At 52.1% G+C, this 26,959-nt stretch overlaps 10 protein-coding genes across 10 annotated transcripts; 5 read left to right on the top strand and 5 right to left on the bottom strand.

The window, feature by feature from the left end:
- Positions 1-21: 21 nt before the first annotated feature.
- C7974DRAFT_18485 (Hydantoinase B/oxoprolinase-domain-containing protein) lies at positions 22-4,577 on the bottom strand. Its single transcript, XM_046136455.1, has 3 exons — positions 4,360-4,577; positions 1,862-4,313; positions 22-1,816 (listed from the first exon to the last, which is right to left on the bottom strand). The coding sequence occupies exons 1-3, from the start codon at positions 4,405-4,407 to the stop codon at positions 159-161; spliced, it is 4,158 nt and encodes a 1,385-aa protein (XP_046003063.1). The 5' UTR covers positions 4,408-4,577; the 3' UTR covers positions 22-158.
- A 2,493-nt stretch (positions 4,578-7,070) lies between these two features.
- Positions 7,071-8,316, top strand: C7974DRAFT_299114 (uncharacterized protein; the record flags this gene model as incomplete). The annotated part of the gene is made up of 2 exons (XM_046137728.1): positions 7,071-7,494; positions 7,547-8,316. 2 exons carry the CDS (start codon positions 7,071-7,073, stop codon positions 8,314-8,316), a joined length of 1,194 nt encoding a protein of 397 aa, XP_046003062.1.
- A 2,762-nt stretch (positions 8,317-11,078) lies between these two features.
- C7974DRAFT_430183 (uncharacterized protein) lies at positions 11,079-12,842 on the top strand (the record flags this gene model as incomplete). The annotated part of the gene is made up of 2 exons (XM_046144678.1): positions 11,079-11,386; positions 11,438-12,842. 2 exons carry the CDS (start codon positions 11,079-11,081, stop codon positions 12,840-12,842), a joined length of 1,713 nt encoding a protein of 570 aa, XP_046003061.1.
- Positions 12,843-12,946: 104 nt separating this feature from the next.
- Positions 12,947-14,527, bottom strand: C7974DRAFT_383303 (nucleotide-diphospho-sugar transferase). Its single transcript, XM_046140756.1, has one exon. The coding sequence runs from the start codon at positions 14,233-14,235 to the stop codon at positions 13,015-13,017; it is 1,221 nt and encodes a 406-aa protein (XP_046003060.1). The 5' UTR covers positions 14,236-14,527; the 3' UTR covers positions 12,947-13,014.
- A 659-nt stretch (positions 14,528-15,186) lies between these two features.
- On the bottom strand, positions 15,187-17,163 carry C7974DRAFT_18374 (acyltransferase family-domain-containing protein). The gene is made up of 2 exons (XM_046136419.1): positions 16,058-17,163; positions 15,187-16,007 (listed from the first exon to the last, which is right to left on the bottom strand). Exons 1-2 carry the CDS (start codon positions 16,743-16,745, stop codon positions 15,217-15,219), a joined length of 1,479 nt encoding a protein of 492 aa, XP_046003059.1. The 5' UTR covers positions 16,746-17,163; the 3' UTR covers positions 15,187-15,216.
- On the top strand, positions 17,065-18,818 carry C7974DRAFT_18365 (nucleotide-diphospho-sugar transferase). The gene is made up of 2 exons (XM_046136417.1): positions 17,065-18,659; positions 18,712-18,818. The coding sequence occupies exons 1-2, from the start codon at positions 17,520-17,522 to the stop codon at positions 18,802-18,804; spliced, it is 1,233 nt and encodes a 410-aa protein (XP_046003058.1). The 5' UTR covers positions 17,065-17,519; the 3' UTR covers positions 18,805-18,818.
- Positions 18,819-19,811: 993 nt separating this feature from the next.
- C7974DRAFT_349103 (putative cytochrome P450 oxygenase) lies at positions 19,812-21,536 on the top strand (the record flags this gene model as incomplete). Its single annotated transcript, XM_046139425.1, has 2 exons — positions 19,812-21,140; positions 21,192-21,536. The coding sequence occupies exons 1-2, from the start codon at positions 19,938-19,940 to the stop codon at positions 21,534-21,536; spliced, it is 1,548 nt and encodes a 515-aa protein (XP_046003057.1). The 5' UTR covers positions 19,812-19,937.
- A 194-nt stretch (positions 21,537-21,730) lies between these two features.
- C7974DRAFT_18354 (glycoside hydrolase) lies at positions 21,731-23,426 on the bottom strand. The gene is made up of 3 exons (XM_046136415.1): positions 23,222-23,426; positions 22,468-23,168; positions 21,731-22,418 (listed from the first exon to the last, which is right to left on the bottom strand). The coding sequence occupies exons 1-3, from the start codon at positions 23,307-23,309 to the stop codon at positions 21,858-21,860; spliced, it is 1,350 nt and encodes a 449-aa protein (XP_046003056.1). The 5' UTR covers positions 23,310-23,426; the 3' UTR covers positions 21,731-21,857.
- A 117-nt stretch (positions 23,427-23,543) lies between these two features.
- Positions 23,544-24,794, bottom strand: C7974DRAFT_371444 (uncharacterized protein; the record flags this gene model as incomplete). Its single annotated transcript, XM_046140017.1, has 2 exons — positions 23,544-23,681; positions 23,829-24,794. The coding sequence occupies 2 exons, from the start codon at positions 24,792-24,794 to the stop codon at positions 23,544-23,546; spliced, it is 1,104 nt and encodes a 367-aa protein (XP_046003055.1).
- Positions 24,795-25,021: 227 nt separating this feature from the next.
- Positions 25,022-25,938, top strand: C7974DRAFT_299822 (TIM-barrel-protein domain-containing protein; the record flags this gene model as incomplete). The annotated part of the gene is made up of 2 exons (XM_046137771.1): positions 25,022-25,240; positions 25,327-25,938. The coding sequence occupies 2 exons, from the start codon at positions 25,022-25,024 to the stop codon at positions 25,936-25,938; spliced, it is 831 nt and encodes a 276-aa protein (XP_046003054.1).
- Between the last annotated feature and the right edge of the window lie 1,021 nt (positions 25,939-26,959).

Here is a 26,959-nt window from a genome sequence, read left to right as displayed (position 1 = left end):
GTCTGTTTTTCGAGTAATGAATTTTTTGTATCAAATGTTAAGCACACTGTGACGTTGTGAGTGATTCACTGGACAAGGTTCGGGTAGCGATGACTCGTGAATACGTATCGTTGACTAAAGTCTTGCTTCTTGGTATGGTGGATCGGATTGAGCGTTTCTTACGCAGACGCCTCCCCAGTCGCTTGTCTCTCAGCAACACTGCCGCCTCTCCAGGCCGCCTTCGGATCCTTCTTGTCTTCAACCCTACTTTCCTCCCCTTCTTTTCCCCAACCACCACCGCCTGGGGTGTGAATGATGATGCGCTCACCAGGCTGCATACTTGCGGTGTTCTTTGCACCCAGGTTGATGAAGCGATACTCCACATCCTTTTGTTCGGCATCCTTCACGTTGATCTCCTGAATATCAGCAGTATCCGCATTGGAACCCTCACTAGTCTTCTTAGAATCGCTATTCTTGTCGATGTTCTTGCGGTTCACTTTGCGCGCCCAGATGTTCAGCCCGCACGCAGCCTCGCCACCGCCTTCCATGCCGTAAGGATGGTACACTCTCCTCTCACTCAAGATAGAGACTTGGACAGGAATACGGAATTCGATGTCGCGAATCACGCCTTCGCCACCGATGTGCATGCCCTTTCCGGCACTGCCTTGGCGCAGTGAAAACTCGCGTAGCAGCACGGGGTATCGACGCTCGAAGACTTCGGAGTCGGTGATGCGCGTGTTGGTCATGTGCGTGTGTACACCGTTCGTGCCATTCCAGGTCGGGCCTGCACCTGAGCCACCAGCAATGGTCTCGTAGTAGCCGAATCCCTTTGTCTCCTTCCGAGCGCCGCCGTCTTCACCGCCTGAGAGCCCACCGAAGCCGAATGTCAGATTATTTGTGTCACCCTGAGATGCGGCACATGCTTTGAATGCCTTGAGCACAACGTCTGTGACGCGCTGCGAGGTAAGGACGTTGCCACCAACCACAGCTGCGTTGTCGGACGGCGACAAGAATGACTTCTTGGGAATGAGGACGTGGATAGGCTTCAAGCAGCCCTGGTTCAACGGGATATCTTCGCTTATCAAACAGCGGAGACAGTAGATAATCGCGCTGTAGGTTACAGCTTCAGGTGCGTTAATGTTGCCGTAGACCTCGGGGCCTGTGCCGCTGAAGTCGAAAACGGCCTCGCCCTTTTCAGGATCGATGGTCACTTTGAGCCTGATCGGAGAGCCGTCGTCCATGAACTCTTCAGCAGAGAGATCTTGACCCTCAAAGCGCTTGTAAACTTGCTTCAGCAGTTGGCGCACAGAGGATTCGGCGTTAGCTTGGATGTTGGTCATGTAGAACTTGACTACTTCCTCGCCATAATCAGACATCAACGTGCTGATCAAATTGATGCCTTTTTGGTTTGCTGCGATCTGAGCCTTCAAGTCGTTTAAATTATCACTGAGGCAGCGAGTGCCGGAGCATCCTGGATACTGAGCGGGCTCTACTGAAAGCAACTCAATAATGCGCTCTTCATTGAAGTGACCTTCAGACACAAGCTTTTCGCTCTTGATGGCAGCACCTTCTTGATACAGCTCTTTCGAGGAAGGAGGCATCGAACCAGGTAGGATACCGCCAATATCTGCGTGATGAGCCCGAGAAGCAACATAGAAGATGATGTTGTCGCCGCTGAAAGCAGGTGTGATGACTGTGATGTCTGGTAAATGGGTTCCACCAAACATTGGGTGGTTAGACACGAGAACGTCGCCCTTCTTGAGTTTTCCTTTCCAGATAGCGGCTTGTTTGCGTACGCAAGTCGACATGCTGCCGAGATGTACGGGCAGATGTGGCGCTGTATGGTGTCAGAGAGGCCTTTCGCAACGTTCGTACAACTTACCATTCGCTACAAGTCCGCCATCAGCGTCAAACAACGCACAGGAGTAGTCAAGACGCTCTTTGACGTTTGTCGATACACTCGTCTTTTGCAAGGCGCGGCCCATCTGCTCAGCAATGGCCATGAATCGATGCGCGAAGATACTGAGCATGATCGGATCGACTTCCTTCGTGCTGATCTGCTTTTCCGACCCATCGCTTTCGCCAATGTTGATCACAACGTGTGTGTGAATGACCAGCGCCGCCGCGCCAGGCGTGACAACAATAGTCTGCGTTCCATCCGCAATGATTGCTGGGCCCTTGATGCGGTCGCCAACTTCAAGATCCTCTAATTTGTAGACAGAGGTATCTTGTCGTCCGCCCTCGAAGAAGACCTTGCGCGTGTCATATCGTTTCTCGTCTTTGGATAGATCCTTAGGCAAAATTTCCTTGAGCTGCTGGTCAACAGTCTTCTCAAGACCCTCGAAAGTCTTTCCGATTCCGCGAGCACGCACATCATCGACAATGATATCACGATCGGGTAGGGTAAAACCAAACTCTTGCTCGTGCTGTTTGATGAACGCTTGGCCGAATGCCCAGTCATCACCACCAAAATCCTTTTCAGCTTCTGCCTTCGTTGGCTTCACAATCATGAGAGCAGACTCAGTACCTCGGTAACGGAGATTGAGGTACTCCTCGAAATGTATGCTACCCTCATCAAAGCCTTGGGACCTCAGCGTCTCCGTAGACTTCGCTTTCAAATCTCCCATCTTTTTCTGTAGGTATTGTCGTACCGTGTTGTCGTCCGACCATACTGTTGACTCCGGTTCCTGTCGCTCGTCCACAACATCTGCTAAAGCCATGCCGTATGCTGATAGAACCGAAGAGTACCTGTGAACGAGAATCTGCGTTATGCCTAGAGCTTCAGCGATAGCGACAGCGTGTTGGCCACCGGCTCCTCCAAATGTCGCCAGTCTGTGCTTCGATGTGTCGTGTCCCCGAGCTTCAGTCAAGCTGCGGATTGGGCGCGTCATGGTCTCATTAGCAATCTTGATAAATCCATTGGCAATGTCGTCCAGTGACATCTCTTTCTCCTTGTTTCCCCCTGCTACCTCTTTGTTGATTTGATCAGCGAGCTGTTTAAACAGAATCTCACTAGCGTCTGCATCAAGGCCCTCATCTTCGTTCTTGCCGAAGATCTTGGGAAAAAAGTCAGGTAACAAACGGCCCAAGAACAGGTTGGCATCGGTGATGGTGAGTGGACCACCCTTGCGGTAACATGCTGGACCGGGATGGGCACTAGCAGACTCAGGGCCAACGACAAACAAGCCATTCTTCCAAAACAGTCGCGAGCCTCCTCCTGCCGCCACCGTATTGATATCAAGCTGAGGTGACTGGATTGTAACACCAGCGGTGGTGGTCTCGAAGACGTGGTCGTAGCGTCCCGCGCCGTACCTGCTTACGTCGGTACTCGTACCACCCATGTCGAAGCCAATGACAGGTGTCTTGGTCTCTGGGTCGTAAGAGGTCAGCGCGTACCCGACAACTCCTCCAGCTGGGCCAGACAGGATCGCCTTCAGCCCCGAGAAGATGTCAACATCTACAAGGCCGCCATCAGACTGCATGAACTCGCATCGGGCGCCCTTGGCACCACTTTCACGCTTGACGCTTTCTGAGCCTAGCCCGCCCTCGAAGCCTTTTGAGAAACCGTCAATGTACTTGCGAATGGCAGGGGTGAGGTAAGCATCTGCGCAGGCTGAAGTCGCACGCGGCACAAGTTTGATCATGGGCATCAGGGCGTGGCTCAGACTGACGTGCTCGAAACCAATCTCCTGGGCAATCTTCCCCACCAGAGCTTCGTGGTGAGGGTACGTATAACCGTGCATTAGACACACAGCGATGCTCTTGATGCCGCTATCGAAGACGTCTTTCAGCTGCCTCCTGATAGCATCCTCCTGCGGACGTTGCAAGATACGCACCGTCTCGCCAGACAAGCCTTTGACCAAGTCGGCATCGGCGGCTGCCTCGTCGATAGTCTTGGCGTCTGTCTGGTGGCGCGTTGGGTCCTCAGCGTAATCTTCGAGCGTCACGCGCTCGTCAATCTCGACCACGCGCTTGTACAGCACCTCAGGCTTACGGATGTCCAGAGCAAAGATGTTGGGTCGGCTCTGGTTGCCAATCTCTAGGCAGTCCTTGAAACCCTTAGTTACGACCATAGCCATAGCTTCGCCCTTGCGCTCCAATAGCGCGTTGGTGGCCACGGTGGTGCCCATACGTATGCTCTCGATCTTAGTCGTGTCGAGCGGCTGCCCGCGCGGGATGCTGGCGCCCGTGAAGCGCTCGAGCAACCGGCGGATGCCTTCGAGCGGTGCATCGTCGTAGTTCGCAGGATCGACCGACAACAGCTTGATGACAACGTCGTCTTCCATCTTGCCTGACCCGGGATTGCCCACGCAATCGGTGAAGGTTCCCCCGCGCTGGACTGTCAGTGCTGCTACATTTTGAAAGGCACTCTGTACCTACGTCTATCGCGATGCGGATGCCCCGCTCGCTGTTCTTGACGTCTGCCATGCTGAGCGCCTTGTGCAGCTGTTCGAGTGTCTACGAAGTGGTCGCAGAGCTCACACCAGCAGAACTTCTGGTCTCTATGCAGCACAGAGCATCCAAGTGCGCGCGCAACGGCAGTGATTAGCAATCCACTGCGCGATTCGTCCGAACACGCCTTCGCGCGCGATAGCAGGAGTGGGGTTGGCGTGCCCCGCGTCGCCGCCATCTCGACTCCGTCATTGCTGTGGCGCCAGCTTGAGCCTCGTCACGCCACTACCTACAAGGGAAACTGCTGCAGTGCTGCCATTGCTGCTAGCTACCACAGGTATGACTGGCTACTGTGTATAGCAAACTAGCAGTTTCCCTATAGAACTGCTCCCCCTGATGTCTTCCACACACCTCTAACGCGACCGCCGTTATCGGCGACTCCCTCTAGCCACTGTTCGAACCGAGCACCGCCACCAATTACGTGCACATGGAAACCATCATCTCCTTTGCAGTGACACTCCGGTACTGCAGCATTCTAGCGCTGGAATAAAGAAAGAGTTGGTCAACGGCCCAAGCAATGCAGGCACGCAATACTGTGATCGACAGCTTCGTCACATTTCACAAATTGCGGTGAACATCCCGGCAACCTCGACCCAGCAAGCAGTGACAGCACGATGCGCCATTGTTGCATTACGATGTTTCACGCTTGAACAGATGGTCCAAGGAAGTATCCAAGCTGTAGCCCCTCACCTTCACATGCCCTCGGCCATTTCGCCTTGTCATCCCCTGACAGTCGCCTTCTCGTGGCACGTCGGGACCTTCCTGAAGCGAGCGCCTCTTCCGTTAATCTGGGGAAATCAAGGCTTCCCCGCATTGCTCCAAGAACGCGATGCAAGGACCCGGCATGGCTCATAGCTTGTAACAGGGTTGAGAAGACTACCCGCTATTCAACGTAGGCTTTTGCGACTGGACAACGCTCCCTACCCGTACTGGTCCGGTCTTTCAACCGTCATGTAGTGATCGATAGTCCGTTTATTATAGGGCGTTCAATATGGCTACAGAGGGTTCCCCTCACCACCATCCGGATTCTCGTCGCCTCACCGACAAGCCGAGCTTGAAGTGTCGTCTTGTGACAGTGGTTGTCGATCAGAATCATTGGGAGGAGAAGAGTCGAGTGGAGTAACGTGTCGGACAACAGGCTTCTTTGAGAAACGACAGACAGAGCAAAGCGTAGTCCGACGAGAAATGTTAAAATATATAAGTTGAACGCAATGCAGCGGATAGATCACATCATCAGCATCTCAACTGCACTCGGAACCTATTCACCATACCTTTTGTGACCATGAAGACTTCCACGATTCTCGCCACCATCGCCCTCATGTTCGCCTCCTCTGCCACTGCGCAGACAGCCTGTGACCCAGTCGCCTCCAGAGTCCCAACTTGTGGTGTATGTCAATCCCAAGTCCCCTTGAACCATCACCCAACCTGTCCACTTGCGTTTCAGCCATTCTCACAGTATAACAGGTTCCTTGCATCTCCTCCGCCGCCTCTGCTGCAGGCTGCACTGGCGGTGACTACCGCTGCCGCTGCGCCAGCTCTTCGGTCATTCAGGCCTCGGCTCAAGGCTGCGTCATCAGCAACTGTGGCATTGCTACTGCCCTCCAGGTCCAGGCATCTGGTTCAGCCGTGTGTGCTTGTGTCGCTACTGCTACTGGCAATTTGGTGGAGCCAACTGCTGCTTAGAAGGGCTTGCAGACAGTGCTTATGATAGGGTGGTTGAACTGTGTTACATCTGAACGACACCTAGTCAGAAAACAATAGGAAGCATGAAAACCGTTCTGCACGAGCTGTCAGATTGACGTGAGACCGACAGGAGTATACAAGTGCAACGCGACAGCACCGCTGCGCAACGATGACGAACTTCCTACACCGTGATTTGATGTCGATCTCGCGGGACTTTCCATCGGGAATTGCGGTAGTCCAAGTGTCTGGAAGATATTGATACCTCTGAGTGGTGTGAGGAATATGAGTGTTTATTCCGGTCAACATTAATCATGCCACGCTCGACTACCCCAGCATCAAATATCGTGAATGGCCGGATACCAGTTCGCGAACGGCGGGAATATGCGGAGGCTGGTGGCTATCGCGCGCCAACCCCACCAATCTAGCCAGAGCTGGTTTGGGCCATGACGTCACAGCGCTCCTTCCTTCGCGACATGCCAGCGGCAGCACACGATGCCAGACTTGCGGTCAGCATAGCGGCAGCCATCTCAGTTATGCGCGAAATACGCAGCAATCAAACGCCATCTTTCTCCCGCTCGGGCGATCAATCATGGGGCCCGCGCACGACTCGCTCCGGGCCGAGCGTCATCTGTCTGAACTATACACCTTCTCTTCTCCTCTCCAGTCACAACATCACACGTTTTGCCAGTGTAACCAACTACGTGAGGGTGCATTTGAAGTGCGAGTCATTCCCTCTGGGCGCCTAAACCTTCGTGCTTCGTTGTCTTTTATATATACCCAGCCAGCGCTTTTGTCTCTTGACACCCCGCCGCCGGCGCACCTTAGACCTCCACCTCTTCCCGTGTATCATACATCGTACTCAGTACCACAACTTCTGTTGCGGTCATGAACTACGCATCATGGATCGAAGAAAAGAACCTAAAGGTAAAGGCCCGGCCGGCGGAGAATTTCTGCCTATGATTCAGCCACCCACAGGCGATGCTTACCCCGGTTTCCAGAAAACCTTCATCTGCGCCACCCTGGCGTCGACGCTGGTGGGCACATTCACGGCGTCTATGGGACTATGGGAACGTGTGCATGATCGACGAGAGGCGCACAAGCAGAAAACGCGAGACACGAAGCAGGACGACGACATTAAACAGTTGCGCAATCAGTTCGAAGAGGCGCAAAAGAAGGCCGATAAGAGACAAGAGGAGATTGATCGCCTGAAGAACGGCGGTGGTGAGCGGGGGGGCGGAGGCGGGGGTGGGCGCAGAATCGGATACCGTGATGATTACCGCGACGACGTTGGTGAAAGTTTTGAGAGGAACGGCATGATGATCCAAAGGATGTACGATGACATGTACGGGCGACACGGGAATCGTTTCGCACGTGGCGACGGTACGTCTCAATCTGCCACGCTCGACTAAACAGCATACTGATATTCATCTAGCAATTACCGAGAATCAACTGCAAGCCCAAATCATCAGCCTCCAACAGACTGTCATAACTGTTCTGCAAGACGCTCTGTACAGTGACCGCCAATTGACCCGCGGCGACATGGCAAAATTGGTCGCGGCCTCCAATGCCGCTCGCGAAGGCTCCCTCAAAGCTCTCCAGGACCAACAATTACGCCTTTCGTCAGGCTCCTCGAACCGCTCGCCCTCCCCGCAACGCTCCATCGCCGCCCCGCCCAAACGCTCATCGCAAAGTCTCATCGACACCCCAGACACGCTCTACTGCCGGTACAGCCTCGATCTCCAATACATCCCCAACAAACCACTCGCAGCGTCCATGGCGCCCGGAGGAAGCTGCGTGTGTCCCGCGTGCGGACTCCAGCTCGACGTCACAGGCGAAGACTTCTGGATGATCGGGAAACGAACGCCCATCACTGTCATCGAAGGGGGTTTCGAAACCGACATCATGGAGACGCGCGAGTTCAGGCTCGGGCAGCGGTTCGCAGTGAAATGTCACACGCCCGACGGCGAGTATGCATGCGTCATCTGCAGTAAGAACAGGGACGTGGATGCGATATGCCGCAACGTGGAGAGCTTGGTCAAGCACGTGGGCACGTTTCACGATGTCGATGAGCTAGAGCGCGAAATCGATTTGAGAGAGACGGCGGTGGTTGATAAACGGAGGTTGTCGCTCCCTGCGCCGCCGCGAGAGGGCAGTCCTTTGGTTAGGGAAAGGGATGTTGTTGAGATGAGAGGGTATAGATGATCTTACGAATGTGTGTGACATCGAGCAGGTTCGGATTTTTACGCAATTTCTGGTGTTCCATAGCGTCGGCGTCTGAAGACTGGGTGTTGGTTTTGCTGTCCTGGAGAAGAGCATGGGTGGCTGGAGTCTTTCACTAGTATATACACCATACACGAATGTACGACTTACGGCCTCTTCGCTCCTGTACAAAGCTAGCAGTACCACCTTGTCCAGGCTTATCAAGTCCATACAAGCATTGGATAAGATGTGTTTAACACTCGCAGATATAGCTGGAACTTGCGGTCTCCACGCTTCATCCCCACGAAACATCATGCTTATTGTCACCCGTAATTCACCTACTCTCGTTTCAAGATCTACGCCATTCGACAGTTCCCGATAATTATATGTTGTCTTGGTCCAAATGTGAATCCCGCTGAATGTTTTTCAAATCCATTCCTTGCACCTTGGCGTCAAACCGTCACAGAACAGGTCTGTCATCGACGGAAGGGTATACATGTGAGACTGCCTTTAGGTAGAGCGCTTTACTGCGAGCAGAACGTGTTCTGAGATCTGTAATGACGTTTTTACTTAGGTCAAAACTCCTTTCACCTCATCCAGCTAACACCGGCATTACTAAGGTTCTATCCGCAAATCTTCCTGCGGCGGCCCCGTCCGTTTCCAGTGTCGGAACGGTTCCCCATTATGGACAATAACTGGTGTCAGGAATCAAAGGCGGCTGAATGAGACGGCTGGTGGGGAGGCTCTGCGGGTATTACCCACACAAAGTCTTAGCTATGTGTAATGACAATCTCCCTGCAACATCTCTCAACGTATAGAATGCCTGAGTAGACCTCGGGAACTCATGTATGCGAGTACCTCGGTACCTAACTAAGTACCGAGATACCATTGTTCAAAGAGTGCTCAGGGGAGTTCTGCACGCTCTACCAACGATAGTAATCAAGAAACTGAGCCAAAGCAGGTGTATTGTTGGCTGCATGTAAGCGTTGCTGGAAGAAGTCTTGTCCAGCGCTCTGGGTGGCCTGGCCATGTGCTTTGACAGTGCTAACCCAAAAGAGATTAGTTTGTTATCCACGGGGAGTCTCCACGTCCTCACTTCTCCACACTCCTCCGCTTTCCTCCGCGAAGTGGAAGTAAACGCACAATGTAAAAACTCGAGACGCATATTCCCACACTTGCCTCAGGCTGTGTTTGAGGCAATCCGCAGTCACTGATGAACGTACTACAACAGCTCATTCTAGGTACACGTCCATCGATATGGCGTCCGTCGTTTTTTCATAATTTCCGAGTCTGCAAATCTCAGCCATCCGAATCATTCACGTGTATCCAGGCATCGGTGCCGTTTATGCGATTCAACTATGCTGATCTTGGTAATCCAACCGCCATGTCACGACTCACGTCCGCATAACGTCTTGGAAAAGGCATCCCGAACCATGACCTCTTACTCACACCGACCGCTGATTGGTGGATAGCCCCTTGGTCTGGGGATTTCCTCCACAGTCCGGAGTAATGCAGTCCGGAGCACAAGTATAAGAGGGCCCCCACGGGGCAGCGCAGATTTCCGAGTCTCGAATTTTCTACATTGCACAGCATGTCGCAGGCTGCGGTATCTGCGTGGGCTCTTCGTCGCAAGCTACTGTGGCTCGTCGTCAAACGGCATGCCGCCAGGCTTGGGCGTGCGGTAGAGTGAACATCATGGTAAGCCGATCTGGTTCTCACCCCCAGCCTTTCTCTCCTCCTTATGCTATGCACATCCCCGCTAACAGAGCATGCAGCAAACACGCGACAGTCCCACCACGAGCCCTTCTGGAATTTGCGACCATCACCCCATTTTTCGAACGAGAGACACGTTCTACGGGCCCTCTTCGGCTGCTGGTAACGCCCGAGTTTTGTCCTGAGGACAGAGATTGCACGCGAAACTAGCAGAGGTCGCTCCACCATGGCCCTCTTTTTCGAGACTACGAAGAATTTTCTTCCTGCACCTCGGCATCGTTGTTCCTTGCGCAGGCGGCTGACCACTAGCGATGCAACGTCATGAGGCTCTGCGGGCGCTACTTTGCCGTTCCTCGGTCAAGATCGGCGCTCACAGCCAACCACTGTGAAGTTGCTCCACTGTGACGCACGGCCTGTTGAGGCGATCGTGAGATACTCGGCATACGCATCCCAACAAGACTGTCCGACGGCCGAACCGCAGAGCCTCACGTTGTTGGCCCACCTCGTCACCCGCTTTCAAGGCTGACTCCGCTGCAGCGAGGGCTGTCTGGAGATGGAGTGTTCAAGGAGCTGTGCCCATGGGCCTCCATTAATGGAAAAGCGCGGGGTGTGGAACGTGAGAATCAGGGTATGCTGCCGGCTTCTACTCATGTTGCCCGATCATAAGGCGAGGCAAATTTCTCTGCCGGCCCTGTAGCCGGCCTTGAGACGTCCGTGAGCACAAGCTTCGACAACTTTCAGCATGGAATTACATCATACCGACCCATTGTTTGTGGTCTTCCTCGATCGAGTCGCGATGCTAAGGAGAAAATGAAGCCACGGGTGCAAGGTCGAAATTGACAGCGGGGCTCCACTGAGCAAACCAGACAATAGTCTCCGCCCCATCACGAGACATAAGTTCTCCTCAAAACCCGCATTCCAGCGTCTTTCTCCAGTTCTTCCCCATCAACTCCTCCAGCGATTCGCAGAAGTCACAGGTCTACCTGCACTCTGCAGTTGAATTATTTACAACTATCTTAATATTGGACCCTGTGTCCCACCACACACTCATCATGCGTTTCTTTGGCAACAAAGCAAACGAGGAGATGGCCGAGAAAGGCACCCCTGAGTCTGCGACTCCTGCCGAGACTCCAGCAAGGACTGTGTCCCCCACCAGGAAGGAAGCTGAAATCGAGCCCCAGGGCCGTGTTCCTGCTGTCGCTGTCATCCTCGGCGCAGTTGCCAGTATTGGAGGATTCATGTTCGGTTACGAGTCCGGACAGATCTCTGGTTTCCTCCAGATGTCGGACTTCCTCGAGAGGTTTGGCGAGAACGGCGAGTTCTCTGCCATTCGCCAGGGTACCATTGTCGGTCTCCTCTGGTAAGTCCGAATTATTTAACTATGCTGTTGGCTTATCTGACTTTTTGACAGTATCGGTACCCTGTTCGGTTGCTTGATCTCGGCTCCCCTTGCTGACAAGTTCGGCCGTCGCCCTACTATTTCCGGTTCCGCGTTCTTCTACATTGTTGGTGTGATCATCGAGATTACCAGCGAGCGTGTCTGGGTTCAATTCGCTATGGGTCGCTTCACAGCCGGTCTCGGTATTGGAGCTCTCTCTACCGTCGTCCCCATGTACCAGTCTGAGTCTATCCCCAAGCGTATTCGCGGAGCGACCGTCAGTTCTTACCAGCTGCTCATCACCCTCGGAATTTGGACCGCGTACATGGTCAACTATGGCACATCCAAGGACTACACCAACAATGCTCAGTGGCGCATTCCCAACGGTCTGTCTGCTCTGTGGGCCATCATCTTGGGTAGCACTATCCTCCTCCTCCCCGAGTCCCCTCGCTACGCCTACCGCATGGGTCGCATTGACGAGGCTCGCGCCAACATGGCTCGTCTGAACGGTATCGACCCCAACAGCGCCTTCATCGACAACGAGATCCGCGAAATTGAGGAGAAGCTTTCTGCCGAGAGGGCTGGTGGTGACCACCCATGGCACGAGATCTTTACCGGCCCTCGCATGCTGTACCGCACTCTCCTCGGCATGGTTCTCCAGGCTGGCCAGCAGCTCACGGGTGCCAACTACTTCTTCTACTACGGAACCACCATCTTCAGCGCCACCGGTCTTAAGAACCCTTACGTCACTTCTATCATCCTTGGTACCGTCAACGTGGTGGCTACTATTGGCGGTCTCTGGATTGTCGAGAACGTCGGCCGCCGTATGGCAATGATGTGTGGCGCCGCCTGGATGTTCTTGTGTCTGTTCATCTACTCGTTCGTCGGACACTATGTCTCCAACCCCGACCTCGCCACCGGCCAGCCCGTCCCTACCTCTACTGCGGGCAACGTCATGATCGTCTTCACCTGCCTGTTCATTGTCGGATTCGCGACCACCTGGGGACCTCTCGTCTGGGCTATTGTTGGTGAACTGTACCCTGCTCGTTACCGCGCGACCTGCATGGCTCTCGCTACAGCCGCTAACTGGCTGTTCAACTTCATCATCTCGTTCGTATCGACCCTCGTCACCGACCGCATCGACTACTACTATGGTCTCGTCTTCGGCGTCTCCTGCTTCATCCTCTTCTGGGTTGTCTACTTCTTCATGATCGAGTCCAAGGACCGCTCGCTTGAGGAGATCGACACCATGTACATGCTCCACGTCAACCCCATCACTTCCGCCAAGTGGGACGCGTCCACTCTGCAGAAGGACGGCCTCATCGACACCGATCGTCTTCAGATGGGCCCTGGTGGACGTAGCTGGAGCAAGGCTGAGCAGGCCAACACTCGCGGCGGTATCCTTGAGCCTGCCGAGCGCAATGAGCTCCAGGTTTAGAGTCCGCTTGCAGGTTAATGAACAAGTGCAATTTTGTATGACTTGACATGAGATGAACAGTAATGCCGGTTTATAATATGTATCAATATATTCTTTCTACATCATCACATGTGCAAAAAGCCTCCCTGCAATTGATGTCGCTGAATTTCAATGTCTACAACCGTATCAATGTCTAATCTATGCTTTCTCCGTCGGCCCTTCTTGCTGCTAGAAACTCTTCGCTCGCATAGAAATGTGTCATTTCTTTCCAAGTATTCTCCCACTCTTCCTTCCAAACGCCTCGCTGTACTGCCCAGATCTTCTCATGTACTACCTTCAGTCCCTTCTCACCACCTTCCTTCGGAAAGAAAGCGCCATACTCCCGCTCAAGCATGCCGGGTGGATAAGCCGAGTTGACCCCAAACTGCCAATTCAAGAAAGCCTGCTCCGCCATCTTGACATCGTACTTGTCAAACTTCACATAGTTTTGGACCAACCTTTGATGCTGTCTAGTATTGGGCGTAAACACCATACTCCCAACATTGATATTAGCATCAAAAATCGAGTACGGATCCATCGGCACACCAGCGAAAATATACTGCTCGCAAACAGGCTCACCACCAGGCAAGAAATCATCAAGCTGCATCTTGGACTCGATGCAGCCGCGCACTTTCTTGAGCTCGAACATGTCATCGATCGGCGCAATGGGGAAAGCATCAGCATCGAGGAACAGGATCCGGCTGAAGTCGGTCTCGTTCCACATGTGCAGCTTCGCGAACAGATCTTTCCATCGCTCCAGCACACTCTGGTCCGTCGGCTGCCAGGGGAGAGGCGCGAGTTCGCGGACAACTGCGCCGGCGCCTGCTAGGAGGCGGCGCTGCTCCGGGGATACAAAGTCGCCTACAAAGACTACAAATGGGTACTTTGAGGTTTTGGAGCGTGGCGACCAGAGAATACGGTAGACCAGGGAGTGGATAGCGAGAAAGTAGGGGTCCTCTATCGAAGGGTTGCGGGACGCGAAGAAGGTCGCATAAGCGTAAGATTTAGCGCCATTGGGGTCATAGTTGTGTGGTGAGTGTTTGCTCAGGCTAGTGAAGGTGTCGGCGGGAAGATTGAGATTGAGATCGGCCTGGAAGTCGAAGCCGAGGAGTGAGTCTGACGGAGGATCTGTGCTTTGAGGGACCGGTGTACTGGGCGCTTGCACGAGCTTGTCTGATGCCGATGTGGTCTGCAATGCTAACGCGGTTTTCTCGGTCTGGTCTGATAAATCATGTGTCTGTTGAATCTTTGTCGGGGGGCCGCCATGTAGATTGGCTGGCTCGGGGCTAAGAAATGTAGACCCATGCTGTGTGAAAATGAACCAGAGTCCCGAAAGAAGGAAAGTCGCTGCAAGAATGTGTCGAAGCCGCTTCATGATGTCAAATCACCAGGAACCTTCCTGTGAATGACGAAGCTACGTATGCTTAATGCGACTTAAGGCACTACCCTGGCAATGTCTCCAAACTTGATCGTCAAGACAATAGGGATGTCGTCTTTGGTGTATTGAGTAGCCGACAGAGTGATCGGTGACATGTGAGACCTTTGTGCGAGCCTACGACAGGGGGAACATCCCTGTGAGTGAGAGTCAAATTCAGCCACCTGCACTGATTGAGATTGAAGCGGGTGATGACGGACCTCGTGGTACAAGAACGGCTCCACCTCCGTGTTGAGCGTTGTTGGAGGCCGATCGCCGCTGGTAAGGGTAATGTACCGATAGGTACCCACCTACCCCGCATATTGCCACCCCGGGTGAGACGACAAGCCGCACACCGAAACGAGCCGCTGACCGTACCGTCCATGCAACTTCTTTCGCACCATTGGTTAATGACCTTCACCGCACTTGTTTAGGCTCAGGAGCATGTTTCCTTCTTGGAATTCATAGAAAATTACCATTGCGCAGTGGTACCTAGGTATTGTCAAGAATATGCGTACTGCCTTACGAAAGTTCGTGCTGTTTCCTGCATCCCAATACCACAGCTGTGTAGTATTGAAGGAAATTGCGAGAGACAGAACATTTGACCTTGGCTATCTTTGGTGTCTTCATACCTCGTTCTTACGCCGTGCGTCTGCCTACAAGTTTGTGTCAATTCTCAGCCAACACGCAGGGCAGCAAGTCAATAATTTCCTGCACGCGTTATCACTAAGACTATTGATGTCCCTTGTCACATTTCTTGCCGTGTCACTACAGTGGCTGCGCGCCTTTTGCTCCGAGGTACACGATGACATGACATGTGAAGGCGCGGCACGCGAGCAATTCCATCAAGCACACGCATGAGCGGAACTTTTTGCGGTTCTGACATTTTGATAACCGTAACAAAATGATAGAGGTAATTTTATTGCAGTTCATATGCCTATCTCATCGTCTCGGCGACTCTGGTTGTGGCTCCAAAGTTTGCTTGTAGAGCCACGTGGAAAACTTGACGCTCGGCTCGTCGAAAAGCTTCGTAACAACTTCTGCAGCATAAAATGTGACCGGGATGTTGATGATCTGTACCGCCCAAAATGCCAGCTCAAAGCCCATAGGTCCATTCATAGTCAGCGGAAATAGGCCAACCCAATGAGAAATGTTTTTGTGCCCATCTTTCTTGAAGCCAACTGCAGCGTAAAGTCGATTAGTGAAAACGTGGATGACAATACCATGGACCAGATATAGAGCGAAAGAAATCCGTCCAAGATATTGACAGAAGCGTGTCTCGAAGAAACGCTTAAGCAGTGGTAGTCGTGGGATGGAAGCGACGGTGAATATAGCTGCCCAGGTGAGATAGAACCATTTGAAATCCCACACAGCCTGTGGCTTGAGCTTGAAGAGCCACTTCCATCCAGGTGAGGATGCAAGTAGGTTCTGGTATCCTTCAAGGGACTCGCACGAAGGTACGCCGCCAAGGTACATGGCAACGAGGAAGAGATGGAAGAAGATAAACTCCTTGAATCCTTTCAGTTTGCTCAAGATGCGTGGTTCCTGATCGTTCAAGGACAGTAGATCAAGATCAGATAGCAGCATACCACCCACAAACAGGGCGCCATACCATCCGTCGACAACATATAAAAAGTAGATAATCAGGGCGACTTCGCAACACAGTCTGGCGGTCATTGTACATCGCGAAAGCGCGGAGGATGTGGTATAGACAATGACTGAACCTCTGAATTCTGTAAAAGCATCAGCAGAGGACTTTCCGTGTCATCGAGCTGTTACGAACCCATCGGAATGGACCATAAGTGGCCGTTGTACTTGCTCGTGAATTCGAGTCCGTCTCCGGTGAGGAACACAAAACTATAGTTTTTGAAGGTGTAGTACCAAGTCTTGAACTCTTCGCCCCACGAATCTTTGCGTTCACCAAAGTCCACCCATACATTAGTCCAGTGTCGGGCTACCATCCAGGAGAGGGTAAAACCAATGACCGGTAAGTAAAGACGTAGCCAACGTCGGAACAGCGCAGAGCCAACACTATCTGCTGACGCCATATGTTGACCTTTCTGTATCAACCCTAAAGGTTTGACAGAGAGGACATAGCCAGAGATGACGAAAAATATAGCAACTGCAAAGTGCCCACCAGAGAAGAAATGCCTTACAAATGGAAGCGCTGCGAAATAATGGCGGTGGTTGTAGCCAAATGAGTTTTCGAAGACCGAATTACCATGGATGTCGTGCGACCACAGCTGGTGGTGGTGAAGATAAACCAGGAATGCAGCAAAGCCCCGTAGGCCGTCGAGCCATGCTGTACGCCGTACAAGTTTCTTTGGACTGCTCGGTCGCAGGGCGAGAAACTCTGGACGGACTATGTCGAGGCCCCAATGCGTCGCTCGGAGTGACTTCCACGTGTTGTTGTCCGGTCGGACGTCTTCCAGTGCCCCATGATCCAGCAGCCCTTCAATCTTCGTTGGCATAGTTGTAGTCGAGGTCGACAATGAGCACAGTACTTTTGCAGGCACCCGTTACCCTTAATGCTCATCTCAAGTTCTCGTTGTTCAAGATCTAAGTGAACTCTTTAATTGACGCCGTGCATGCGCTAGGCAATTTGGGAACCCCGATGCGAGAGAGCCTTGCGCAACATGATTTGTGTGCCATATGCTTGATCGTGCATTGCACAATTGCTTCCTGCGCGCTAGAAGGAAGCCCAAAGTAGAATTGAGTAGATGTTGACGACCAATAAGATCTCGGACGGACGAGCCAAACCGAGGTGCCGAGGAGGCACGATCTGAAGTTCAGAATATTGTGAATGTCAAATTCGCGTGATGCGGGGAAGTAGCTAAATTCGGGCCCACCCTGACGGCAAGGCTTACCTAGTAGGCCGTTGACGCCACGAACGACTGGTCAGGTACAACGTCGCTGCACGCGCCTGCCCGGTCACATCCTGAAGCGTGCAAATGGCCCGCGACATAACAGGGCCCACCCATACAAGCTTTAGCTTGATCGCCTTAAATTTCCCACCTGGCCGAAGCAAGCCATCAAGTCTGGAATAATCCAATGACGTTCGGGCGTTCAAAGTATCTTAGTTTACCATCACGGTCTGTGCAATACGAAGACTTCTAGGTCGTCCGGCCTCGGAAGCTGGTGATCATCGTAGCCAAGAAATCCAGAGTGGTAAGGGTTGTGTGGCATGGCGCCTTTTAACGACAGATAGGAGGCGTATATCCTATAATTCTGAAATTGACCACAGTATGCGCACTCTGTCGTCCCATCCGCCTCCACTCAAGCTCCACCTTGACACCAAGATGCATCCGCACTCTCCTATCGCCTCCCACTTCCGAAGCCGGCTTACTACCCAAGTGAGAAGGATCTTGCCTGCCTATGTCCTTGTGGTATTCTTGATCTTGTTTTTCACCAACACTTACTTCTTTACTGCCCCTGTTCGCGCTGCACACAAGTACAGGCGAGAAAGGAAATATCAACAACCAATCCAAGCAGACTTGAGTGTCATCCCTCGGAAAATTTGGCAGACTTGGAAGACCGGTCCTCTAGCTTTCGATCAACGTGACTCAGATTCGGCAAAGACATGGTCGGGGAAGAATCCAGGTTATCGATACGAAGTCCTTACAGACGACAATGCCTTGGCGTACGTTGAATGGCACTACGGGAAACACGGTTTTGACCGGCCGGATATCATCGCGTTATACCAAGATCTGGAAATTACCATCATCAAGGCTGATCTGCTCCGTTATCTCGTCATGTATGCTGAAGGTGGTGTGTACGCTGACATTGATGTCGAGTGCCTCCGACCCATCGACAGGTTCATCCCTGAAAGATATAGTGAACATGACATCGACATGATCATTGGCGTGGAAATTGATGAGCCTGCCTTTATCAACCATGCAATCCTAGGCTCCAAATGCAAGTCGTTCTGTCAATGGACTTTTGCAGCAAAGCCACGGCTGCCAGTCATGATGCGCCTAATCGAGAACATCCAAGAGTGGCTGCACGACCTCTCACGGGAAAAAGGCGTTCCTATCTCGAAACTCCAGTTGGACTTCAACGAGGTCATTAGTGGGACGGGCCCTTCTGCCTTCACAAAAGCGGTCCTTGAGCAGATGACGGCACAAAACCATGGAAAGGAAGTAACTTGGGATCCCTTCCACAACCTGGCTGAGTCGAGACTTCAAAACGGGATTCTTGTCCTCAACGTCGAGGCTTTTGCTGCCGGGCAAGGTCATTCTGACTCAGGCAACCACGATTCAAGAGGCGCACTGGTGAAGCACCATTACCACGCTTCTGGATGGCCGTCCCGCCACCCCCGCCACCAACATGCCATGTATGGCGAGGTCGAACAATGCAACTGGAAGCCGGACTGTGTCGCGGAATGGGTAAGCTAGCCAATGCCTTTGTGTCTTGAAGCGCATCTTTGACCTTGTCCAGGATAAGAATGTTGCCGAGTGGGACACGCTCGGCAAGGAAGAGCAAGAAAAGCGACTGGCAAGTAAGCCAACTCTTGCCTCTCCACCTGCTTGAGCTGCTCGCAGTCCTGTGGTATGCGTGTCAATATACGGTGTCGAGAAGCAGGGAGCTGAAGTGTAGGATGTCTCCAAGCTGCCGAGCACGGTATGACATTATGAGCGTGTTATTGTTGTGAGATCGACGCGCTTTTAACCTTTGCAGACGCGGGCGACCCACGCAGCCCAGAAAGGGATGGCGTGTTCGCCGTATCATGTCTTTACCAAGCGTCGCACACGGAGGGCCTATAGGTCCTGATGTGGTAGATCAAATCTAGAAGGCGCTGGGCATCATTAGAAGAGGCTGTGCGGGAATATCATACCCTGACATCGGAACCGACATCAATATAAACGAATTTACGCAAGAACTGGAAAGCTAGAGGGCTACAATATCTCCCTACGTGTAGCTATTGATGGTCGTGATACACAGGTGACAGTTTCGCGGCAGCGGTGACAAGCCTGCAATGATTCTAAGTCATATTAGCGCACAGTCTGCTCTTCCCCACCTAGCAATAGGCCAGCACGTCACCATTTGGCGATCGCCGTCACTCTTGTCGCCATACTGTACCGTTCTTCTGTGTTTTCATAGGGAGTTAAGAGTCTTGGTGCTGGCGTCCGGCGTGATAAAGGGGCCCAAGGATGCATCGTGGCCATGATGCTGTGTGGCCGTATTCGAATACGGTGCGGGCCGATGCACGCGGATCGTCAGCGATGGAGGGTTGCTTGATGACACCAAGATCTAGGCAGGCCGTGCAGGTTTATTGATGGTTTCATATGTTCTTGCAGGGAAGTCTTGAGGTTGCGCGGGTCGAAACCGAGAGATAGAGGATGCTGGACGAACTCCAGCCTGCAGGTGGTGTGTGTCAAGCTCAAACGGTGGTTCTCAACCAACCAACGAATGATGCAGCACCAGAGACCCACATTCGGCAGCGTAAATCAGCCGACCGCCGGTGTCTAGCCGCTTAGCGAGTGCGAGTGCGAGATACGAAAGCGAAGTACAAGCTACGACAGTAATAACATGGGTGTGGGATGTTAGTTGCTGTTCCTGACAAGCGGTCGATGAGGTTTGATCTTTAAGTACGTGTGATCTTTGGCTCCGTTACATCCAACTACACCTCGTCACTCATTATTTTCATCTGATCCCAAAGCAATATGGCAGGCGCTATTCAAGCCATTGCCGCTAAAGCCAGCGTGGGGAATCTACTCTCAATACGTGGTATTGCGTTTGTGCTCGCTACGCTCGTCTTGTTCCAACTCCTCCAGGGCGCCGCTCGCATCATCTACAATCTGTACTTTCACCCACTCAGCAAGTATCCTGGGCCTAAACTATGGGCGGCCTTTGACGTCGCACGAACTATCGGGCGTATGGGAGGCTACATTGACCTCCAGATTGCCGAAGAACACCGGAAGCACGGCGACGTTGTGAGAATTGGTGTTGACGAGCTATCTTTCGTAGACCCAAATGCCTGGAAGGACATCTACGGACACGGCCATGCCGAGTTGCGAAAGTATTTTCCGCCCAATGCCGTCAACCCGAACCAGATCATCGCCGCAGATTCGGGAAACCACTTCCGTATGCGACGAGCTATGCTGCCAGCTTTTTCCGAAAGGGCGCTTTCCCAACAAGAGCCACTGATCCGCGTGTACCTCGACCTGCTCATACAACGTCTTTCCGAATACGCGGAGTCTGGTCGTCCAGCGGATATGGTACGCTGGTACAATCTCACTACTTTTGATCTGATCGCAGATCTGTGTTTTGGAAGATCCCTTGGTGGCTTGGAGACCGGAGAGTCAAACGGGTGGATCGAGAAAATTGAAAAGATGCTAGAGATTATGCCAGTGATGATGCTAGTCACCAGCTTTCCATTTTTGATGACTATCTTCAATCTGGTATTTGGGAGGAAAATGCAACAGTCACGCAAAGAGCATCAAAATTACGCTGCGTCCCTAGCTATGGGTCGCATCCAGGCGAAGGAACATGCCGACCGCGGCGACTTCATGGATTACATTCTACGCTCTCGGGGCGAGGCTCATGAAGTTACGGACGAAGAGTTGGTGCACAACGCAGATCTCTTTATGGTTGCAGGTTCAGAGACCACAGCAACGGTACTGCTGGGTGTCACTTACTACCTTTTGAAGACTCCTCAGGCTTATAAAAGGGTGACAGAGGAGATTCGTACCGCTTTCGACCGTGCAGAGGACATCAATTTCAAGGAAGCGAGCACACGCTTGCCGTACATGCTGTGCTGCCTGACCGAGGCGATGCGAATTTTTCCATCCATTCCTTTGGCCCTACTGAGAATCACAAATGACGGTCCACCAACACCCATAGCTGGTCACTCTATCCCTGCTGCGGTAAGTTTCTATCACCACATGATAAGCGAGCTTAGTTGCTGACCTCACCAGACCCGTGTTGGTGTGCACCAACTTGGAGCCTATCACTCGCCTTCTAACTTCCACGATGCGCAAACGTTTCATCCCGAGCGCTGGCTACCAGAAGAATACAACAATCCCTCGTCACCCTTCTACAATGATCGGCGCGATGTTCACAAACCGTTCTCTTATGGTCGTCGCGACTGTATCGGACGTAACCTTGCGTACCTTGAAATGCGCCTGATCCTTGCTCTGCTCTTGTGGAACTTCGACTTGACACTCGGCGAGGGTATGGATCAATGGCATATACAGAAGATATTTGGTCTTTGGCAAAAGCCATCACTGCAGATACGTCTTGAAAAGCGCGTCAGAGTTTGAATTCAGCACTGATAGTGTATCTTGCTGGTTACTGTAGCTCTTGGCACTTTACGCCTCGCCATTATTAGCACTGTCATGCAGAAGTTTCATTGTTCACCTAAATGATTACATCGGAAGGTTCGTGAATATGATATTATGTACTGGCTGGAATACTAATCAATCCTCACTTTAAGCGATGGGGGGCTGCCACCCTCATAGTAACGGCTGTTGCTTATAATGACCGTGCAACACGCCTACAGACCTCGAATTGTTTCGGTCTTGAGCACATGATGCTCAAGAAACTTTGACTCTCGAGATCATGCGTCCGTCTAGGGTTGTCGCTTAACAGCTCAGAGCTGCAGCAAATGCAACCGCAAGCACAAAAGTAAAGGACGCCGCAACAGTCGATCCTGCGCCCGTACTTTGGGGACTGCCAGAAGTACTCGAGGCGTTCCCGCTCGTTGTTGTGTTCGGGCTTGAGGACCCAACAGTTTGGTTCGAAAAATCGACAGTACGCCAAAGCAAGCCCTGAACGGCCGATAAAGCATTGAGGACTTCACCAAGGTTACCATCGCCAGCAGTCTTCTCTTCCAAGTTGCTGTTGCTCAAGCTTGACCAACTGAATCCGCATGCAACGTTTTCACCAGTGCCTTCGCAGTTCTGAGCTGCACCTTTAGCGGAGGCATTCAACATAGTGTAGATCGGCTCTGCGACTATAGGGGCAACTTGTGCAGCGCGAGCAAATGAGCGGGTGGCGATGCCTTTGAACGCTCGTTGGTCGACGTCGCACTTTCCATTGTTCTCGCAAGCCACCTCAATAAGCGCACTGTCGTTACCCTGGAAGACTGACGAAGCGTTAACAAATCCGGTGACAATATCTGTCCAGTGCTGCGAGGCGTTCGACTTAGGTGTGTTAGTACAAGCGCTTAAATGGGATCCTGCCAGAACTTACAACTTTATACATGAGCGCAGCGCCCTCTGTAAATTGCGCGTGATTGCTCGACCATTGGATGCGGTTGATACTAGAGCAATTTTCTTTGTCGTTTGTTCCATCAAACACATGGTAATCGGCTGACACAAGGCCGATTTCTGTGGTCCAGTTGTATACCTTGTTGGCCCACTCTGCGTATGTAGCATTGCCAGTCTGATCAGCAAGACGAGCAGCTAGAAGAAACAGTTGGCCATTGGACGCAGAGTTCTTGTAGTTAAAGCCGTTGTTGAAAGTGAAGATTTGCCACTTAAGACCTCCATTACAGCTTTTCGTATCCCAGCGCACTGTTTGGATGTCGAAGACATTCTTCGCGAACTCTATCCAGCTACCGGACGCAGGCGCCGGAATTTGCGCTTCGTGCGCTGACAACGAGGCGAGTGCCCAAGAGCTTTGATCGTCGTTTCCAAGAGTCTTGGTTTGGTTGGGGGGCATGAAGGCTTCGAAATCGCCTAGCTGGTGCTGCAGAGCCTCCGAAATGCGAGAGTTGTACTCAGAATCATTTGTGAGGCCATAGTAATCGATCAGGGTATTGAAGGCCAAGCCAGATTCCCACCAATAGTACGGGTCTGGAAAGAGGCCGGGAATGAGATCTTCTTGGAGGCTGGAGTCGTAAAATGTAACGACACTGCTTGCAAGTGCTTTTGCTGCAGATTTTATGGATTCTTTTATGACTTGTCAGTGCACTGGAAATCGAAGATCTTACAATCCGACTGACCCTGGCTGTCGATGTTCAGGTCGATGGCGGCTGCCTGACCAGCGACGAGGATCAAAGCGATTGACAGAGCGCCCGAGTGCGCCAACATGTTGCAGAGTAAAACGAGTGACTTCACAAGAGACAAATGAGTATTGGCTTTTAAAGACGGTGGGATGTGAGGTCTTTAAGTTGGTGTTGTCGCGAGGCGGTGCAGATCTGGGCAGAGCCGGTCAACCAATCAGATGTCATTTTAAGATGACCAGTAGGACGCCTGACGGTGCTGTTCTTTTGTTGGAACTTCAGGCGACCAGGGGCCCGTATCACCACATCCATCGTAGACCAATTACCCAGTTGACCCGGAATTGAGCCTAAGCATCGCAGCCAGGGCATCTGCTATGTCATGCGCAAAATCAGCATCGTTGATCGCTCTGTTGTCTCTCACAACTCGAATTCCACTGTCTGCCAGCCCGGTTTCGATGACCTGGAACATTGTCGCATCTGCCTGTTCGTCCGCAAAAGGACCATCTGGGGTTGATATCATGCTGATTCCTCCTTTAGGCAACCATACTTGTATCAAGTCCGAATCCTTTGCATGAGCTCTGAGCTTTGATACAATGAGCTCGCCCACCTGAGCAGCTTCTTGCTGTGACGTTCGCATGAGGGTCACAACTGGATTATGTTCGTACAGCTTACGGTCCTTGTAACGCTCCGGAACAGTGTTCAGTGGCCCAAAGTTGGTCATATCTGTTGCGCCCACGGATATTATGTTAGGTATGCCGGCTGCAGCGGCAGCCTCAAGTCGTTTCGGTCCTGCGCTCATGACGCCACCCGTGATGTGGTCGCACAACTCAGTCGTTGTCAGATCAATAACACCATCGATTCGACCTTCGTAAATGAGTCGTTCCATAGCCTTGCCACCATGACCGGTCGCATGGAACACGAATGTGTCAATTGGGTACTTTGACTCGAGATATTTTCGAATTTCATCAACTGCAGGCGTAGTCACACCAAACATCGTGACGCCAATCCTTTTCCGTGTAGTGGTGGTCGCTTGCTGGCTTCTTCGCGAGTGACCCAAAGCCATTGCCGCCATAGCCGTTCCTGCGTTACATAGGATCTCCTTGAGTATTGGGTTTAGGCCAGAAATGTCCACAACTGAATACATGAGCGAAATGTCCGTCTCTCCAATAATTGGGCCGGTATCCCCGCTGGCGATGGTCGAAACAATAAATTTTGGAAATCCGATTGGCAGCGCGTCCCTCATGACAGCAGCTGCTATCGAAGTGCCCCCCGAGCCCCCAACCGCGAGGATGCCATGAATAGAGCTTTCGTCAGAAAGGGATCTCACTACCTTGGTCGCACAGTCCCCTATGATCTTAACAAACTGCCCTCGGTCTTGCTCAGCAATATTTATGCCACCAGCATGTTTTCTCAGCAGAACAGATTGCGATATTGTGATAGACTCGTGGTCGACGGGCCATCGACCTACGTCGATGAGCGTAACTTCGGCATTGGCCTGACGGACGACGTCGCGCAAGAACAAGAGCTCATCAAGTTTGGTGTCGCAAGTCCCAAGAAGAGCGACGCATACCATAGTGCAAGAATAGAAATCTTCTGATATAGCGTTGGGTATGTTTTAGTGGTGGTAGGCGAGGGCATAGCTTCGGACTGCGTGTATGTGCCCGTTCGGACCGTTCCCGTTCCCCGCTGGTGCGTCGCTTGACGTCATCCGGCTGTCTGCACCACTAGTGGCACCATTAGTGGCGCCTCCTCTCCCGAGAGTACTCAGAGTATGAGCAATCAACACCAGTCAGTATCAATATGCCGCCACCAAACAACAGAACGGAGATCCTGGCGAATCTTCGCAAGACTATCGACCATGGTCAACTGATTGTGGGGGCAGGCGCCGGCATCGGCCTCAGCGCAAAGTTCATCGAGCAAGGTGGTGGAGATCTGATCATAATATACAATAGCGGAAGGTATCGTATGGCAGGAAGAGGTTCACTGGCTGGCCTCATGCCTTACGGTAACGCAAACGACGTCGTACTCGAAATGGTGAGCATCCACCAAAAGTCGACCCAGTGCAAGATGTGCAATTACATGACCCGCTAAGCAATCGATTTCAGGCTGGGGAAGTTCTTCCTATCGTCCATAGAACACCGGTACTAGCGGGAGTCTGCGCTACAGATCCCTTTCGGTCTATGGACAAATTCCTGGTTCAACTGAAGGATCTCGGCTTTGCCGGAGTTCAGAATTTCCCCACTGTTGGACTCATCGATGGCAATTTTCGGCAAAACCTTGAGGAGACGGGCATGAGCTACGACGCGGAAGTCGAGATCATACGAAAAGCTCGAGAGATGGACCTCCTGACCACACCATACGTGTTTAATGTCGAAGAGGCGAAAAAGATGGCCAACGCAGGCGCCGACATACTAGTTGCGCACATGGGTCTCACGACGTCTGGAAGCATCGGTGCACAAAGCGGAAAGAGCTTAGATGACTGTGTCAAGCTTATCCAGGATATTAAAGATGCGGCAACGAAGATCAAGCCTGACATCATTATGCTCTGTCATGGAGGTCCTATTGCCACACCACAGGACGCAGAGTATGTTATCGGCAGGACAGACGGTGTGCACGGCTTCTATGGCGCGAGTTCTATGGAACGACTGCCAGTAGAGGAGGCGATCACAAACATCACCAAGACGTTCAAGAGTATAAAACCCAGGGCTAAAACATGAATAACATTCCACCATCCAGAATCAGTGCCTCGGATCCTCTTCATTAAACATTGCATCGTAATCTGACCCGATTGGCACACGAGCATCATGGCATGATCGCATGTCACCTTTCTATCATCTCAGGTGATGCTGCACATCCCATGGGAAAACACTGTCGCATTGCAGTTGCTGTGTGTATACAGCTCGTGTGCTGAAGTTTCATGGTCGTGGTACCCAGCTCTCAAACCCAAGACCTTATGTGCGAACGACCACTGAAGGCTACGCCAATCTTGCCGACCCACTCGCATGTGAGTGATATTCCCTAGTGCCGCTATACTATAAGCAAGCATTTCTCGCCTGCTTTGTGTCAATTTGATGTTAGTGGGCTCGTAGAAAGAAAGTCGATCTTACTTACATCTGAGTGTGCAGGACCTAAGCGCACTACGTATAAGTCTAGAGCGTCAATACTTGATTTGTGCAATTAGTAGCGCGTGTGATGTCGCTAGGTACAAGAACAGAGAATCTAGGTCTGAATGCTAACTTTTCTCGTGCTATCACATGAATGACCAATGATTCCCGCAAACTATTGTACTCCCGCAATGTAGCCTTGAAGGGATTACAAGGTTGGTGGCGCAGCAGAGCGCCTTGTACTGTACTTACTACGTGCTTGCCTTCGATCGACCTGCAGATGCCCGAGGGCCCGAATATTCTTGCCATCACATGTATCTAGTCGAAGTCACCTACCTAGACAAGGCATTCATTCTTTTACTCGCCTCAGGTATTTGAATTCCGTTCCACCACTCCTCCGCGGGGTGGATGTCATTGAAACGAATGGTGTTCGACCAGTGACCGCGGGTCGAGCCGAGTCGCTTAGCGATGAACCGTTGTAATTTGTGAAACCTCTTCTCCAGATCTCTTGACCTCGATACAGATTTTGTAGGCGGGGCCAGGCAAAAGAGGCGAACACGACATAACACATGGGCGAATAATGCACTGCAAAGGGAACATGACTGCTGTCCAACTTGGGTGAGCGTCGCACTAT

The sequence above is a fragment of the Boeremia exigua genome, assembly GCF_020726555.1.
Source record: "Boeremia exigua strain MPI-SDFR-AT-0100 chromosome Unknown C7974scaffold_1, whole genome shotgun sequence".
In the NCBI taxonomy this organism is placed as follows: Eukaryota; Fungi; Ascomycota; class Dothideomycetes; order Pleosporales; family Didymellaceae; genus Boeremia; species Boeremia exigua.
Note: the sequence above shows the minus strand (reverse complement) of the source record. Positions and strands in the feature narration are given on the sequence as shown.

Excerpts from the sequence above, each read along its gene's own strand:
- C7974DRAFT_18485 (XM_046136455.1), bottom strand. The coding sequence starts at position 4,407 with ATGGCAGACGTCAAGAACAGCGAGCGGGGCATCCGCATCGCGATAGAC. Across the intron at positions 4,314-4,359 it reads GCATCCGCATCGCGATAGAC|CGCGGGGGAACCTTCACCGA; the intron begins GTAGGTACAGAG and ends CTGACAGTCCAG. Across the intron at positions 1,817-1,861 it reads TGGCGGACTTGTAGCGAATG|CGCCACATCTGCCCGTACAT; the intron begins GTAAGTTGTACG and ends GACACCATACAG.
- C7974DRAFT_18374 (XM_046136419.1), bottom strand. The coding sequence starts at position 16,745 with ATGCCAACGAAGATTGAAGGGCTGCTGGATCATGGGGCACTGGAAGAC. Across the intron at positions 16,008-16,057 it reads CTTATGGTCCATTCCGATGG|AATTCAGAGGTTCAGTCATT; the intron begins GTTCGTAACAGC and ends ATGCTTTTACAG.
- C7974DRAFT_18354 (XM_046136415.1), bottom strand. The coding sequence starts at position 23,309 with ATGTTGGCGCACTCGGGCGCTCTGTCAATCGCTTTGATCCTCGTCGCT. Across the intron at positions 23,169-23,221 it reads CCTGAACATCGACAGCCAGG|AATCCATAAAATCTGCAGCA; the intron begins GTCAGTCGGATT and ends AAGTCATAAAAG. Across the intron at positions 22,419-22,467 it reads CTGCGCTCATGTATAAAGTT|TCGAACGCCTCGCAGCACTG; the intron begins GTAAGTTCTGGC and ends AACACACCTAAG.
- C7974DRAFT_18365 (XM_046136417.1), top strand. The coding sequence starts at position 17,520 with ATGCGCACTCTGTCGTCCCATCCGCCTCCACTCAAGCTCCACCTTGAC. Across the intron at positions 18,660-18,711 it reads CGGACTGTGTCGCGGAATGG|GATAAGAATGTTGCCGAGTG; the intron begins GTAAGCTAGCCA and ends GACCTTGTCCAG.
- C7974DRAFT_383303 (XM_046140756.1), bottom strand. The coding sequence starts at position 14,235 with ATGAAGCGGCTTCGACACATTCTTGCAGCGACTTTCCTTCTTTCGGGA.